We start from the raw sequence: 17599 nt of genomic DNA, 5'->3' as shown, positions 1-17599 counted from the left end.
CTATCTATCTGCCTCCAAGTCATTTTCTAATGACTGTATAAGACAACTTAAAGTTTAAATTAAGAATTATCTTAAAGACAAAGCATCTTTAATATAAACAACAATAACAGAAAAGGCAAATAGTACCTTAAGTTTCAATGATTTCATATAACAATAAAATAAATTAAGGCAGACAAAAATTATTGGCATCTTCATTTGGATATTAAGTTGTGTCTATCTTATGAGATTCATATTAATATAAGAGTTGACTGGTAGGGCCAAAGCCCTCAAGCACACCCTCTGCTTGGGGGTGTAACCCTTGTTAATGCTTGGGGGTGGGGTGAGGGGGAGTCTATCTTTAGAGAGGAAATGGAGGCTGTTCTCTACTTCAGAAAATGCACAGGTCTTAAGTGCATAATGATAGAAACTACTAATTGTTGGCCAGAACTGAGTGAATATTCAACAGGAACCAACAGACCAAAAATCTCTTTCTTTCCGGTGGACTACTTGGTCTAAGCACTTCTTTCTGAGCTCCAATGAGCTGCTTAGGGGAGGGGTGAGTGCTCTTCCACTGAGGTGGCCAACATGTAAGTACAGGCCTATGCCATGACATAAGATTAATAAAGGCCTGAATTAGGAAAACCACAGCAGGACTCATAAAACAATAAGAGAACATACAAAAATTACTTACTATGCATTTTCTTCAAATCTTTATAAAATTCTGCACTTAACAGATCTCTTTTTACATCTTCTCTTTTTCTGTGAATATCAAGAAAGAAATGAAAACTATAAAAGATTAATATTTAAATTTTTTCATATCAACTAAGTTTTAAGACAGGGAAGCCATATTGAAAAAATTCTACGGTGTTTTAGTCTCATTAATTCTCACATAATATATCAAAAATTTTAAAAGTTTATAATAATCAAAAATGTAAAATAATTATGTCTCTAAATCCTCTCTATTGAAAGAATAGCTTTATATTTAAATAACATATTTCAACTTTGTTTAACCAGTATGCTGATCTACTTCTACTAATATAACAAAAGTCAACAACTACTAGATTATATGGCACTTTAGGGTTTACAAAATATTTTCTATGTATTGATAAGCCTGTTGAGGAATGCAATATCATTTTACCCTGAAAACAGGAAAAAAGGATTATATGCTTAAGTGATATGAAGAAAATTATAAACAAAGGATAACATGGCATAGAACAGAAGCTTCTATGTAGTCCTAAATAAAATGAAAAACATAGGCCATATTCTAGTATTATAGTCCTACCTAAAAAAAGAAAAATCTGCCTATATAATATTAGGCACTGATTAAACTAGGTGGTATCCAGTCCATCATCACTAAAAAAAAAGAAAATATGGTATTACTCCCTAAATTTAAAGGGCATAAATATACTTTGGAATACCTTCAGTTAATCTTAACTTTGTTTACTATTATCTTTTGTTGGCACACAGAAAGAAGATAATTCTATCTCTATGTTAAAGTTGAGGTTATAAGTAATTCTCCTTTAAAATATCAAGTATTTAAAAATAATCTGTTTGAAAAGCTTTTCTGAACAAACTCACTTATGGAACCATTCCAACTTGGTTTCTATTTATATGAAGTATATCACTGACCTCATGCAGCTTTTAATATTTACAGAATGGCAATCCTGTTTCTTAAAGGAGCATTCATGTTTCTTATCATCTGTTTCTCTTAATTGTCTTGGTACTTGTACCTATAAAGAAAAACAAATTAATAGCATTAAAATTCAAAACAATAAGCACTTTGTCTATCCCAAAATGATGAAAGACATGAGAACTGGTGTTTTCATTTTTAAAAGTTGCCCAAATACTGATTTTAAATAATATAATTTGTATATCAACAGTCAAGAGATAGAAATAGGTTTTAGAGGATTTAAATACTGTCCATATATGAAATATGCTCTTGGAACATGAGTTGTGAATCTAAGCTATGGAAAATATTTAGCTTTAGTTTACTCAGAAAAGTATCTTTTAAAGACTGTTCAATTCTAAGATAGTTTTGTCTACATCATATGACTTAAAAGTAATACAAAAAACTCTTTAAATCACATTTCAATTTTTATTTCAAACCCAGGACTAAGCTAATATTGTAAGTGAACTATTAAATAGTTCAAAGATGAAAAATATTAACATTTTTATATTTTACTTGATAAGCTCATAAATTTACATCTAGGCTAGCAACTCAAGTGCTTAAATACAGTGCTCTTTCATTAGTTCCCATTCTTCTCAATGTGAGTCTTCCCGATACGGTTTTCCTTCAGTTCACATGTCTGAAATATTCTCTTCCTTTATCCTCACCCCACAAAAAGAGTCAGCAAAAGAGAGAGAAGCAATTAGAATGTGGATTTCTAGAGAGAAAATGAAATATCTGGTTCTTGGCATCTTTTGAATTAGGCATAATCTTTTTAAAAAAATTTTTAAAAGCTTACTTTTGTTTGAAGAAGTAAATATAGAGTATTGTCTGACTATTAGACTTTTTAGTATGCCTTACTAATGAATTGTAATTCAGGAGTTCAAACACAGGGCCTCTGAACTTAAAAAAATTTATTTTGATAATTATTTCATTATATTTGGTTTTCTTCATAATCCTAGATTTATTTAAAAACATTGTTCTGAAAAGAAGCCCAAGTTTCACCTGAATACCAAAGGGTTATATGACAAAAAAAATGTTTAAGAATCCCTGTAATAAATGGGTTGTTTATAATGTCTGTGCTATTCCAGATGCTCCTGGGGCAGGGGAGATAATGTGCTAATCAAATGTCTTCTCATTTGTGTTGGATGTTTATAATTTGAATGTTTGTAACTTGGAAAATCTATCTTGTTTTGGGCAAAATAATGGAATTGGATTAGAGGACCTCTGCAATCCCTTCAAGCTCTGACATTCGAATTTATTGTGCTTTTATTTCCTTCAGAGGTCTTACCCTGAAAGCACAGTCAAGATTTACTTATAGGCCTTATTCCCCACAGCTTCTAGAGCTTTTCCCTCTAAGACTCTTTTCCATCTACTATCTAACAAGATACATTCATGTATCTTACATCTATTTATAAACATCTTTCCCACACTAGCCCCTTGAGGACAAAAAATATTTTCACTACTTTATGGGATATCCCGAGCCCAGATCAGGAAAGACAGAAGTCTATGGATAGTGGGGATGGGGACTAACCAGGACTATGCTATTTGGTGCTAGGTCTGAAAAATGCCCTGTCTCTAGCCATGCACAAGAGAAATAAGAGGACTCTAATATGGAACATTTCCTTGTATAGGAAATCAGAACATGTGCCAACTGACAGCTTGTCCCTTCTTACTCACTCATAGGCCTACAAATCTATTGAGGAGTGAGGCCTGCCTCTACAGGTGGTGGTCCAGAACAAGGAATAATTGCAGGCTCAGGCTGTATATTGAGTGAAGAACAAGTATGGAAGTAAACATCTACTATGTGACTTTGACCCTAGGAGCAGGTGCAGATCACAGATCTAGCCCCCAGCCCAATTTGAAACCTGCAATGGGGGAGGAGGCAAGGGAGAAGGAAAGTAAGGAGCCTAAAAATATGTCACTGACCCAGCAGTGTTTTTTAACAGGCTAATAGTGGCTGATACCAGCAGCATTCAACTGGAGCTCTAACCAGGAACAATCTTAGAACTGTCCCTGCTCAAGCACACACTAAAGTGAGCAACTTATATAGCTCAAGTCAGGATTGCAGCACTAAAGACTTCATTCACTTTGGATCAGATTGTTTTGGGGCATAATGAAAGACCAAAAGGTTCCCAGTCTGAAATAACACAAGACCCCAAACCCAGAGAAAACAGTAGAAAGATTTAAGAAGACAAAACATATTAAGTACTACCCAAATATTCCTTGCAAAAATACAAAGAGCCTGGCCTTAACACAATCTCTGAAATCATTGAGAAGAAAAAGCAAACAAATTAATGAAAAAATTCCCACTTAAAGTGCTATTATAGGAAAGGGGCTCTTCAAGACAAAAACAAAAACAAAAACAAAAACAAAAACAAAAACAAAAACAAACAAAAACAGAACAAGAGAATAACTGCAAAAAACCAGAAATAGTAAAACAAAGGCAAAAGACTGAACAAAAAGGAAGAAAGCAAAGTTATCATACAAAAAATAAAGGACCTTGGAAAAAGATAAAAAAGATTAAAGAATCACTGGAGTGCTGAAAAAGCTATGACCAAAAAAAAAGCCTATAAATCATATTTTGAGAAATCATAAAAGAAAACTGTCCAGACCTTTTAGAACATGAGGGTAAGGTGGAAATAGAAAGAATTCACTGATTATTTCCTAAAAGAAACTCTACAAATAAAAGCTCCCAGAAACATTATACACCAAAATCCAGAGTGCTCAGATCAAAAGGGAAAAAATCATAAGGAGACAGAACACCATCAGGATCACACAAGATTTAGCAACCACTGCTATAAAGGAGCAGAGAGGTTGGAAGATGATAATTGAAAGGGCAAAAGGCAGAGATCTATGACTAAACATTATTCAGCAAAATTGAATATAATTCTACTGGGGGGGTTGTAAGGAGGCGATGAGTTTTTAAGGAAACAAGAGAATTTCTAAGCATTCCTGATGAAAAAAAACAAAACTGAATAGAAACTATGAATTACAAACACAGGTGGGTCAAGAGAAACATAAAAATGAATGGGAAATTCTGGTAAATTAAATATCCGACAATGACTGCAGTTTGTGTAACTGGCCAGATAATGATCTAAACTTGGAAAAGTTTATTTGCTGATAGAAAAATTGATCCTGATTGAATATTACCTTCTAAAGATTTCACTTTAATCCTCACTGTATTTTCTAGCTAGTGTATAAAGTTCTGATTCCTGTCTTCTATAAGAATGCTTATAATTCTTCACTTATTTTGCAAAGGAAAATTTTTGTTTTTAAGCACTGTTTTGGTATTCGTAAACAACATTGTCCTCTATCATTTATAACCTTAACCTGATTTCATGATGCTGAGACTAAGCTTGCTGCATAAAAACAATGACAACAAAAACAAAAATACAAACAAAACCCCATTCTCCTGAGCTGCTAATTTGAGAACTTAAGTCTTTAGTAAAGGTAAGAGAAGAGGCAACATGTAATAGGGGAAAGAAAGCAAACCTTGAAGCTAGATCTTCAGGAAAGACCTGAATTCAAGTTCCACTACTGACACACTAGCTGCTTGCCCCTGGGCAAATCAGCTAAGTTTCCTTAACTCATGGTTCTATAAGCATCTGTGAAATCAAAGGTCCAATCTCTTATCTCTATCCCTTTTCTTAAAGGAGGGATACTTAACAAATACAGTATGAACTGAAAGACATATAGAATCTCTAGAACACAGACAAGAGGCTTAGTGTTGACTGTGGTTTCAGGGCAAGACCCCTGAAGGAAATAAAAGCACAATAAATCCCAGAATCAAATGTAAGAGCTTGAAGGGATTGCAGAGGTCCTCTAATCCAATTCCATCATTTTACAGAGAAGTAATTTGACCAAAACATACAGAACTAGCAAAAATCTTACTCTAAGGTCATATTATTATTTTTCTGTAAATGGTCCTTCACTCCAGAGTGGTCCTATTACAAGTATATTTTAGGATAGCTCCTCATCTTTAACATAAAGAAGTCAGACTTGAAAGACCTTTAAGAACTCACCTACCTTTAAGTCTATGGTTTGAAATATTGACTATTGACTACTACCTCTTCCAACCCACAGATCCTCTAATTTTTTCAAATATATTTGTAATTTCAAAGGTATAATAAACACCCAGTGAGAAGACTTCTTCAAGTAATGAAGATCAAATGTCATTCTATAACCTAGTCTTCAGGAGTTACCCATAACAAGAAGTTAGGTGCCTGGGATCCAGGTCTTTAAGACTCCTAACATCAGCTCTCTTTCCACTTTACCACACTGTCACAAATCTGATATATACCTACATATACATACACAGACATCATTGCCTCCCTCCAACCTTTTTTGGAAAAAGAAGCACAAGTAAATATGTTATCAAGTAGGATCAAGTCAGAGCTTCACTGAATTTATGTGGGGTCCCTGTACTGAAAAGGTAGATATGCACATAGTAATTAGCTTCATTTTTGTAGGACTAAACTCTAAAGCAATATCATATTAAAGATCGAAAGGTACCAAGAGACATTTAGTTCACCTCTTCTTCATTTTACAGATAATAAAACTAAGGATCAAGGTCTCAAAGCTATTTAATAGCAGAGCAAGGGCTCTAATTTAAATCTCCTGGTGTTGTGGTATACCAAGCATATTCTTACAGCACACGACAAATTCTTAACAAATTTCTGGGTCCACACTGCATTGGAGCAGGCCTAAGTATAGGAGATCCACTAGTTTCTCTTTTGTTAACTAATGTCTTAGTTTGTTTTCTTTTATAAAGCAACCATTTCTGATTTGTAGATTGTACTATAGTTGGAAGCAACAGCTCTTCTAAAATCAGATTCATCTTTTTCTCCCTCTTTTTAATTAAATTAACTATGATTTATGAATTTTGCTAATCTTTAAAGAAAAAGCAATTCTATGGCTTGACCATATTGCTGTCTTTTCTGTTTGTTTGTTTTTTTTAAACCCTTGTACTTTCGGTGTATTATCTCATAGGTGGAAGAGTGGTAAGGGTGGGCAATGGGGGTCAAGTGACCTGCCCAGGGTCACACAGCTGGGAAGTGGCTGAGGCCGGGTTTGAACCTAGGACCTCCTGTCTCTAGGCCTGACTCTCACTCCACTGAGCTACCCAGCTGCCCTGTCTTTTCTGTTTTGAAGATTCTAAATTTCTTTTAAATCTTTTAAAGATTTCATCCTTTATTCTTGTTTTGAAGTTTTTGATTCATTATTTTTCTAGAGCTTTAATTTTATGGCATTGATCCTCTATTTTTCTCTTACACATTTAAATTTTTAGAGGAAATCTTTCCTCTAGATTACAGTCTCCTATCCACAAGGTTTGTGTTTACAAGTTACTTCTTTGTCCTTGGTTCTGCCAAAATATAGATATTTTGTGGAAGAATGGGGGCATTTCTTCTGAGAAGCCTCATTCTCATGAAAACTTAATTAATGAAGGACTCAATAAATAGTGGCTTGGGGGCCCGATTCAGAGAGGCCCAATCCTATTCTTTTTTCTTTCATCTGTTTTCCTGATTTGAGCTTGGCAGCCCTGGAATCCCAACAAAGAAAATTCGTCCACTTTCAAAATCTTGGCATTATCTTTGACTTCTACCTCCATCTTATTTCACAAAGTCAACCCTTTCCATTCTATTCCCACTTATTTCCACCCTAGTACAGGCCCTCATTTTATCAACTCAAACTACTAGAACAGCTTCCTGACATGATTTTCCCACTCTCTCTCCTCTCCAATCTACTCTTCATTTATCTTTACTGTATACAACAACATCATCATCATCATCATCATCATCATCATCATCATCATCATCATCATCATCATCACCATCATCATCATCACCACCGCAGTGGCAGTAATATTTATATATAACTTTAAAATACAAAAAACTACAAATACTTTTTTATCTTAACTTCACAAAACAACCCTTGGAGAGAGTTTATCCCAATTTCACATACATATGAGGAAATCAGGGCAGAGGTTAAGTATCTTGCCCAAGGTAACAGCTAGTAAATGACTGTAAACACATTTCAATTCAAGGACTCCTGATTCCAGGCCTAACATCCTATCCACTCCATCATATTGCTGCCTCTACTCATAACAGTTCTCTGCTCAAAATCCATTAATGACTTCTAATTTTTTATTAAGTCAAGAACAAACTATTTTCCTGCCATTCTAAGTCCCTTCACAATCTGATATGACCCAATTTTTCTAGAGCTATATTTGCAATTTACTCTGTAATCCAGCCAAACTGTTACTTTTCCCTTGATTACCTACTGCAAATGGTTAAAATTCTGTGCTTTTGGCTTGTGCTGTTTGCTATGCCAGGAATACACTTCACCTTTACACCACACACCACATCTTGTTGAGTTATGTCCATATTTTAAAGCACAGTGAAAATATCACCTTCATCAGTCATCTAAGGAGCATTTCCAACCCAAATCTCACATAGAATTTTGTTTATAGCTCTTCCTTTCAAGAGGGAGTAAAATAGCACAATGAGAGAGAGCACTGGGCCTAAATCAGGAAGACAAGTTGAAATCCGGCCTTAGACAGGTACTAGCCATGTGACTATAGGCAAGTCATAAACTCTGCCTTGGTTTTTCATCTATAAAATGAGAATGATGCTGGTATCCTCCTCCTAAGCCTTCTGTGAGAATTAAATAGGATAGTATTTGTAAAGTGCTTACTACATGCCTGACACATAGTAGGTGCTATTAAAATGCTATTATTATTTCTTAATAACATATTATGGTTATTTCAATCTTGTACAAAAAACCCAGGATCACAGCATCTCACTACCTTTTATACTATTACTATTATAATAGATATTGAAATGCTTACTGTCTGATAAAAGTATACTTTACTTAAACTTTTAATTTTTATGTCAACTATTGTCTACTACCAAGTACTGCGCATATTGGAGACCCTTAATATTATAATGCTTTGAAGGAAATACGATCACTTTTTATATTATGGCTTCTGTGAATAGTCTATAAATCAAAATACTATTTAAAACATTGTTTCCCTGGGGAAATGCTGCTAAATTACTCTCCCACAGCATACCCACCTACCTGTTCTCCTTTTCCCGAGTTGATCAGCAGAGAAAAAAATAATATCTTTTAACTTGCTTCTTTCTCTATATTTATTCCAGCTAAAGTATATTAAAATTACAAAATGTTAATTAGATATATTTGAAACTTAATTTGAAAATTAATCTCCTTAAAAAAACCAACTATGTTGAAGAGCAGAGATTATGCTGAATCTGGAATCAGGAAATCCTAAACTGAAAACCAACCTCAGAAACTTTACTGGTGTTGCTAGGCAGCACAGTAGATAGAGTACTAGGCCTGGGTTCAAATCTGACCTCAGACACTTCTTAGCTGTGTGATCCTGGGCAAATCACTTAATCCCAATTGTCAAGCCCTTGCCATTCTTCTATCTTAAAACTGTTACTAAAACAGTTACTAAAACAACAACAAAAAAAGTTTACAAAAAAAGCAACTTAGCCGGATGACCCTGAGAAAGTCATTAAACATCTGTCTGCCTCAAATTAATTTCTTCTTCTACAAAATGGGAATGACAGTCCCTACCTCCCATAGCTGCTGTGAAGACAAAATGAAATCGAACACTTTGCATACCCAAAGTAAATAAATGCTAGGATATTGTTATTAACAATATTCAATTTATAATATGTAATTATATATAAAATATACAAGCACATGTTATGTAGACATGTATCCTCAAGACTTACCTTAATACAACCTTCCAATGCACTGAATTTACATATTGCCTGAAACGGTTTTCGATCAATTGGACATGAAGGCAGAGTCTGAAACAGAATTGTTAGCCAATTAAAATTTTTTTTTACATCTCATAATGAATTTTCTATAGAAATGGAAGTAAAATATCATTTCCCTCAAAATCATCAGATTGAAATCTATTTCAGCTTTGTTTTCTGCAGATAACATAGTAAAATGTGGCATGGTGACATACAAATTAGTTAAAAACTCCAAGCCCCAAGCAACTCTCTAAGAATTTAAATTCCAACAAAGTTGTTGGCCTAAGAATTTCCTCACAGGGGAGTCACTATAACCAATTAAACTGCAAGTTGGGACCAAAACAAAAATGTTTTTAAAGATCTCTTTGGTTAATGAGGAGCAAAATTCAAGTTTCTACTCTGAACTAGAGCCATGGATCACTGAACTAGGCATCAAAATTATGACTTCGGACAAATCACTTCATCTCTTGGAGTCTTAGTTTCCTCAATGATAAATGAGGTTAGACTAGATAACCTCTTAAGATTGCTCCTTTCAGCTCTAAAATTCTATTATTCAGTTAATGACAAAACATAGTAAAGAAAACATTCAACAATAATAGATTATACACACAAATACACAGACACATATATATATTTACTTTTTCCTAATTAATTTGCTAATAATGCCTTTAAAAAAAATCCCCATTCCACTTTTGGTCAAGACATATAATTTTACAGTCAAGAAAAAATCCTAGTCTATAAACTCCATCAATGTAGATGGGCAAACAAATGTACTTCAGAAAGTCTTTAAGAGAGATAAATAAGTGGGGGGAGGGCACCACAATAGGCAAAAGGAAAAAAAAAAAAAGAATAACCTGCAGCACTGAGTTAAAAGCACAGTGAAAATATCACCTTCACCAGTCATCTAAGGAGCATTTCCAACCCAAATCTCACATAGAATTTTGTTTATAGCTCTTCCTTTCAAGAGGCTTAAAAAATTTCAAGAGATTTAAAAGGTAAGGACCTGAACATCCAGATACTATGTCTCTTATTTTCATGTGTAACTGAGAATGTCTAAAAAAAAAGTTTAGGGCAGCAAAGGAATACTTATTTTTCAAGATAAATGTGTTAAATTTTAATTAAATTTAAAAGAATTTTTTTAGCAAAGTGATAAAAGTTCACCAAAAAGCTATATATTTTTTCAATGTTGGTGCTCTCTCTATCAATTCAATCCCTTTACAATTAAGTGGCTAATTATCTAAGGCTACAGCAGCTCCAAAATTTATGACTTTAACCAACTTGATGATACATTACACACACGCACACACACACCCAGAAGAAAAACACCACTTCTTTGGCCTAATATTCAAGGTCCACATAAAATCTGAAATATTATACCCAGATGTCATAATATATCACACATATTTTAGTTCCATACGCATATCATATATGTGTATATGTTATATATTTTAAATTGGAGGGGAGGGAGAGAGAAAGAAAAAGGAAGAGAGACAGAGAGAGAGACAGAGAGAGAGAGAGAGAGAGAGAGAGAGAGAGTGCAAAACAGCGAGTTTTGAGGTGAGTTTGAGGGTAAACAAAAAATAGTTAAGGCAGTGCTGAGGAAGAACATTTCAGGCATGGTAAAAAGTGTGTCACGATCAGCATGCAAGGCTTTATGATAGTATTTTAGTTTACATGGAGGGGACTCAAATGTTAGAAGAATAAGATATGGGAAGATACCAGGATGAGAAGAGCCTGAGATGATAAACAGAGGCTTTTCCATTAGATTCAGATATAAAAGAAGCCCCTTAAATTTCCAGAGCAGAGAGGTGAGACATTCTTTAAGAAAATCCTTAAGGCAGCTTTTGGAAAGAAGGGTTGGCATAGGAAAGAGAAATAAGGTAGGGAGAACAATGAGAAAGTTTTTGCAATAGTCCAGCAAGAGGAAATGAGGGCAGAAACTCAGTGACATATAGCAGAGTTGTTACGAAGGTAAAAATGCTAAGATGAAAACCGATTGGATATGTGAGGCTGAAGAGAATAAGAACTAAGTGATAACACCAAAACTAGGTGATTGTGAAAATCAGTAGTGTTTTTAACAGTAACAGAAAGGTTTAGGAGGAAGTATAATGAGTTCTGTTTTAGACATATTGATTTTAAGATGAAAAAGACTATAGGAAAATAGTGGAGTCTAGAGAGCAGAATAAGAGGAAGCAATACAACCCTGTACTCCATTAAATTCCTCCACAAATATCTAAAGAAATAAGTAGACCAAATTCTGATCAGAAAATACAGGGAAAATATCATAGTGAGTCACTTTCCATCCCAAGACAGCTTAATGAGATGAACAGAAGCATGCAAAAGAATCCTGCTCTCTGAAACTAAAAGAAAGCAGAGACTAGGCACCAGGGCAGGAAAGATGAAAAAGATTGCAGAGAATCTATATGTTAGCACAGGGTACAAGAACAAGCACTATCTGGCAACTCTAAGGTTTATTAACCAGTTCTAGGTCACAGATCAACTGCAGAAAGGAACAGGCACAAATTGAGGCCCTGGTTGTATATGAAAAAGCAAATAGTAACCGTATGGCTTTAATCACAGGAATAGAGCAGTGACTCATTTCTAGCCCCCAATCTAAATTAGAACCTTGCAGTAGAACAAACAAAGCAAAAGTCCAGACAAAAAGGAAGCCTGAAATCAGTAACTGTGAACTTGAAGTCATCCAGAAAGATAATAGCAGAGGATTTCAGAAGCAATCTACTGAAACTGAATAGTAGAGACACCTCAATAGACTTAAATATGGGTCAGAAAATTGTAGCGCTTAGACCAAGATGGCATTGAAATCATCCAAACTTGGATGACATGACTTTTGAAGCAAATTCAGAAGAAAATGACTAAAAAACATCTTCAAGCAGTCTCAAAGAAAAATGCAGTTTCTATACAAGTCTAATGAGAATTCCTAGGAGAATTAAAACAAGTTAAAAAGAAAGCTAAATAATTTTAAAACTCAAATAAGAAGAGCAAACAAGTGGGAAAAGAAGTGAGAACTAGGGAAGGAAGATAACAAAGTCATTTAAGAAATATAAATTCTTACTCAGGAAAGTAAGTGCTTGAAAAATGTAACCGGCCAAATGGAAACTAATGTCTCAATGAGATGGAGGTGGGGGGGTGAGGGGGTTGAAAAGACTAAAAATAAAAAACAAAATAAGAAATATAAGAGAAACAATTGACCTGGAAAATAGATTGAGAGACAATAAAAGAATCATTAGATTATTTAAAAGCCATGAACAAAAAAAAAAAAAAAAAGAAAAAAAGAAAAAGAGCCCAGCTACCATATTTGAATTATAAAAGGAAATTATCCATGAATTATCTAGAAATCTTACAATGAGAGAAGAGTAGAAATTTAAAGAATCTATCAGTCACCTCCTGAAAGAAATACTAAAATGCCAAAATGAAAACTCCCAGAATTATAGCCAAAAGCCAGAGCCCCCAGGTCAAAGGGAAAAATTGAAAGTTGCTATAAAGAATTCAAATGCCAAAGAATCAATCAGGATGATACAAGATTTGACAGCAATTCACTAAAAAGAAGCAGAGAGTTTGAAATTCCATACTGACAATTCTTGTTTTACATAAATTTGTTTGATACAAATTTAATTCCTGGACAGACAGAAGGGTACTATACAAACACATGCTAGGAGTCCTCTGATCCAGGCATTGAAGTCATTCTGGTTTCAGGAGCCCCAAGCACTCAAGTTGTGTCTACTTCAAAGGCCATAGAACTGTAGAGGAGGCAAAGACACGTGGGAACCCATAAGGCGGAAGGAGAGCAGTCCACTTACATTAAGCAAGAAATGGCTATTTCAAAACAGTGGTGTCAAACTCTAATAAAAACTGATACCTGAAGGGTACACATTGACACAGAAAAACATGAATAACATTATTTATGTTATACTGTATTTTAATAGTTTTGATAAACATTTCTCAATTATATTTTAATCTGGTTGGGGGTATACTCAGGAATTTTATAGGTCATTTAGCCTATGGGCCCAAGTTTGACTTCTCTGTTGAAGGTTGAAAGCAAAGGATGTAGGCTTAAAACCAATTAATGAAGCATTCAGGACAGAAAGCATGGCTGTTAACCTTACATCAGTGTTAAGATTGCTAATCTTAATATGACTAGCTGTGTGAATCTATTTGCTTTCAAGTCACATAATCCCAATTGCCTAGTCCTTATTCTGCCTTAGAACTTAGAATACTCAGTATCAATTCTAAGACAGAAGGCAAGGGTTTTAGAAAAAATAGAGAGAGAACTTTGTCAAATATATAAGAATATGAGTCATTCCTGTTCAAGAGATATGAATAGACAGTTTTTGGATGAAGATATTAAAGCCATGCATAGTCAGAGGGTAGAGCTAAGATGCCCAGGAAGGTACAGGGACCCATCTGGTTTCCACCAATTTGTTCTCCAAAAAGCTATAACAACTAAGACTAATTCTGAAGCAGATAACTCACAAAAAAGACGAGATGAAGTAATTCCTCAGCTCCAAAACAATTAAGGGATCTAGTGCACAGGAGTACAGATGGAGTGCAGCACAGTAGGGCACACCCCACCCTAGGCAATAGGCCTTGGGGGCAGCTGAAGCAGCAGCAAAGGCTTCTGAACTCTCAGCCACAGATGGTGGAGGTGCAGGGGGAGGCATTGGACAACTGCTTAGAAAGAATTTACAGGGAGTCCCTTTGCTGGCTCTGGGTAAAAGACTTTTGTTGCACTGTCCAAACACAGAACTAAGTTGCAGTCCTGGGGCACAGTCACAAGGCAAGGAAGAGCACCAGCACAAACTAGCACTTGTAGCCACAAGGGAGTAGGGGATCCTGGTCACAATTCCAAGGGAGAAAACAGTGCTTGAGGTTATTCAAAGACCAGAGCACAGACCATGAGAATATTAAACACACCTCTCCTACATCAGACCACCTAGGAAGAACTGAAAGCAGATAAGATACCCACTGACAGCTCTGAAAGCAGCTGCACAAAGAACCAGAAGCTTGGAACAGTGCTCCCTTCATCAGTTATAGGGCTCAACCTTTTTTTTTTTTTTTTAAAACCCTTACCTTCCACCATAGGATCAATACTGTGTATTGGTTCCAAAGCAGAAGAGAATAGGCAATAGGGATTAAGTGAGTTGCCCAGGGTCACATAACTATGAAGTGTCTGAAGCCAGATTTGAACCCAAGATCTTCCATCTCTGGGCCTTGCTCTCTATCCACTGAGCTATGACCTGCCCCCCAAGAGCTCAACTTTTTAAAGTTTTTTAAACTAAAGGAAAAAAAGAAGGCAGGAAAGAACAATAACAATAAAAGAAACTCAACAAAGAAACTCAGAAGAAAATAAGAAATCCAATAACTTTAAAAATCAAATAAGAGAGACAGAAGAAAATTTGGGAAAGGAAATGAGAGTGATATAAAAAATCATGAAAAAGATTCAATAGCATGGAAAAGGCAGTACAAAAAAATTTAAGAAATTAATACATTAAAAAACAGAATATGCAAATTGGTAAAAGACGCACAGAAATCCAAAGAAAATAACATCTTAAAAACCAGAATTGACCACATGGAAAAAGATAAACAAAAATGCACTGATGAGAACTTAAAAGGCAGAATTTGCCATGTGGGAACAAAATGTACAAAAATTTAATGAGAAAAAGAACCAGTTACAAAGTAGAACTGGCCAGAAAAAGAGGTACAAAAGTTCATTCAAGAAAAATATGTCTTAAAAATGAGAACGGGTAGGATGAGTTAACATAATAAAAATTACCATTCTACCCAAATTAATTTACCTATTTAGTGCCACACCTACCAAACTAACAAAAAACTTTTTTTTACTGAATTAGAAAAAACTATAACAAAGTTCATTTAGAAGAACAAAAGATCAAAAATATCAAGGGAAATAATGAAAAAAACCATGAAGGAAGGTGGCCTAGCAGTACCAGATATTAAACTATACTATAAAGCAGCAGTCAGCAAAACAATATGGTACTGGCTAAGAGACAGAAGGGAGGATCAGTGGAATAGAGTTGGGGTAAGTGATGTCAGCAAGACAGTGCATGATAAACCTAAAGAGCCCAACTTCTGGGACAAAAATCCACTATTTGACAAAAACTGCTGGGAAAATCGGAAAACAACACAGGAGAGATTAGGTTTAGATCAACATCACATACCCTACACCAAGATAAATTCAGAATGGGTGAATGACCTGAATATAAAGAAGGAAACTATAAGTAAATTAAGTCAACACAGAATAGAATACTTGTCAGCTCTATGGGAAAGGGAAAAATTTTAAACCAAGCAAGAGTTAGAAAAAATGACAAAATGTAAAATAAATAATTTTGATTGTATTAAATTTAAAAGTTTTTGTACAAACAAAAACAATGCAACCAAAATCAGAAGGGAAACAACAAACTGGGGGAAAATCTTTATAACAAAAATCTCTGACAGAGGTCTAATTACTCAAATATACAAGGAGCTAAATCCAATTGTATAAAAAATCAAACCATCCCCCAACTGATAAATGGGCAAGGGACATGAATAGGCAATTTTCAGATAAAGAAATAAAAACTATCAATAAGCAGAAAGTGTTCTAAATCTTTAATAATTAGAGAAATGTGAATCAAAACACCTCTGAGATACCACACCTCACACCTAACAGATTGGCTAAAATGACAGCAGGGAAGAATAATGAATGTTAGAGGGGATGTGGCAAAATTGGGACATTAATGCATTGCTGGTGGAGTTGTGAACTGATCTAACCATTCTGGCTGGCAATTTGGAACTATGCTCAAAGAGCTCTAAAAGAATGCCTGCCCTTCAAGCCAGCCATAGCATTGCTGGGTTTGTACCCCCAAAGAGATCATAGATGAAAAGACTTGTACAAAAATATTTATAGCCTCGATATTTGTGGTGGCAAAAAAATGGAAAATGAGGGGATGCCCTTGGATTGGGGAAAGGCTGAACAAATTGTGGTATATGCTGGTGATGGAATACTATTGTGCTGAAAGGAATAATAAACTGGAGGAATTCCATGTGAACTGGAAAGACCTCCAGGAATGGATGCAGAGAGAAAGGAGCAGAGCCAGAAGAACACGGTATACAGAGTGATACACTGTGGTAAAATCGAATGTAATGGACTTCTGTACTAGCAGTAATGTAATGACCCAGGACAATTCTGAGGGATTTATGGATAAGAACACTACTACCCACATTCAGAGGAAGAACTACAGGAGTGGAAACACAGAAGAAAAACAACCGCTTGAACACATGGGTTGATGCAGACATGATTGGGGATGTAGACTTGAAACAACCACACCAATACAACTATCAATAATATGTAAATAAGTCTTGATTGATGACACATGTTAAAACCAGTGGAAATATGTGTTGGATGGGGAGGGGGGGGTGATGAAGGGGAAAGCAGAAACATGAATTATGTAACCATGGAAATTTTTTCTAAAAAAATAAAATATTTAAATCTTAAAAAAAAAAAGAGAATGGGCAAGTGTAAGCTAATGACTCCATGAGACATCAAGAAACAATAAAAGAAAGTGAAAGGAATGAAAAAATAGAAGAAAATGTGAAATAATTTATGGAAAAAACAACAGACCTGGAAAATAAATCCAGGAGAAATTATTTAAGAATTATTAGACTACCTGAAAGCCAATGATCAAAAAAGGAAGCTTATACATCGTCTTTCAAAAAATCATAAAAGAAGACTGCCCTAACACTAGAACAAGAGGGCCAAAATAGAAATTGAAAGATTCCATCTCCTGAAAGAGATCCCAAGAGAATAATTCCCTGGAATCTTATAGCCAAATTCCAAAACTCACAGGTAATGGAGGAAATATTACAAGTAGCCAAAAAGACACAATGCAAATATCACGGAAATAGGAGAACACAAGATTTAGCAGCTTCTACATTTAAGGATTAGAGGGCCTAGATTATGATACTCCAGAGAGCAAAGGACTCTAGGACTTAAACCAAGAATCATTTACCCAACAAAACTGAGTATAATCCTTTAGGAGAAAAAGTGGATATTCAAAGAGCTGGATGGAAAATCTGACTCAAATACAAGATTCAAGAGAATCATCAAAAGATAAACAGGAAAGAGAAATCAAAAGACCTTCAATAAAGCTAAACT

At 34.9% G+C, this 17599-nt stretch overlaps 1 protein-coding gene across 1 annotated transcript in view; it reads right to left on the bottom strand.

Annotated features, from left to right (window-relative positions):
- Nucleotides 1–17599, bottom strand: part of SCAF11 (SR-related CTD associated factor 11) — a 107715-nt gene that overhangs the window by 17875 nt on the left and 72241 nt on the right. Inside the window, exons 5-7 of the mRNA XM_044679103.1 lie at nt 9406–9483; nt 1609–1709; nt 671–738 (exon numbers count right to left, since the gene is read on the bottom strand). Of these exons, the coding sequence (XP_044535038.1) occupies nt 671–738; nt 1609–1709; nt 9406–9483 (247 nt within the window). The remainder of the gene's footprint in view (nt 1–670; nt 739–1608; nt 1710–9405; nt 9484–17599) is intronic.

This window comes from Gracilinanus agilis, chromosome 5 (genome assembly GCF_016433145.1).
Source record: "Gracilinanus agilis isolate LMUSP501 chromosome 5, AgileGrace, whole genome shotgun sequence".
Lineage (NCBI taxonomy): Eukaryota > Metazoa > Chordata > Mammalia > Didelphimorphia > Didelphidae > Gracilinanus > Gracilinanus agilis.
This window is presented reverse-complemented; position numbering and strand designations above follow the sequence as displayed.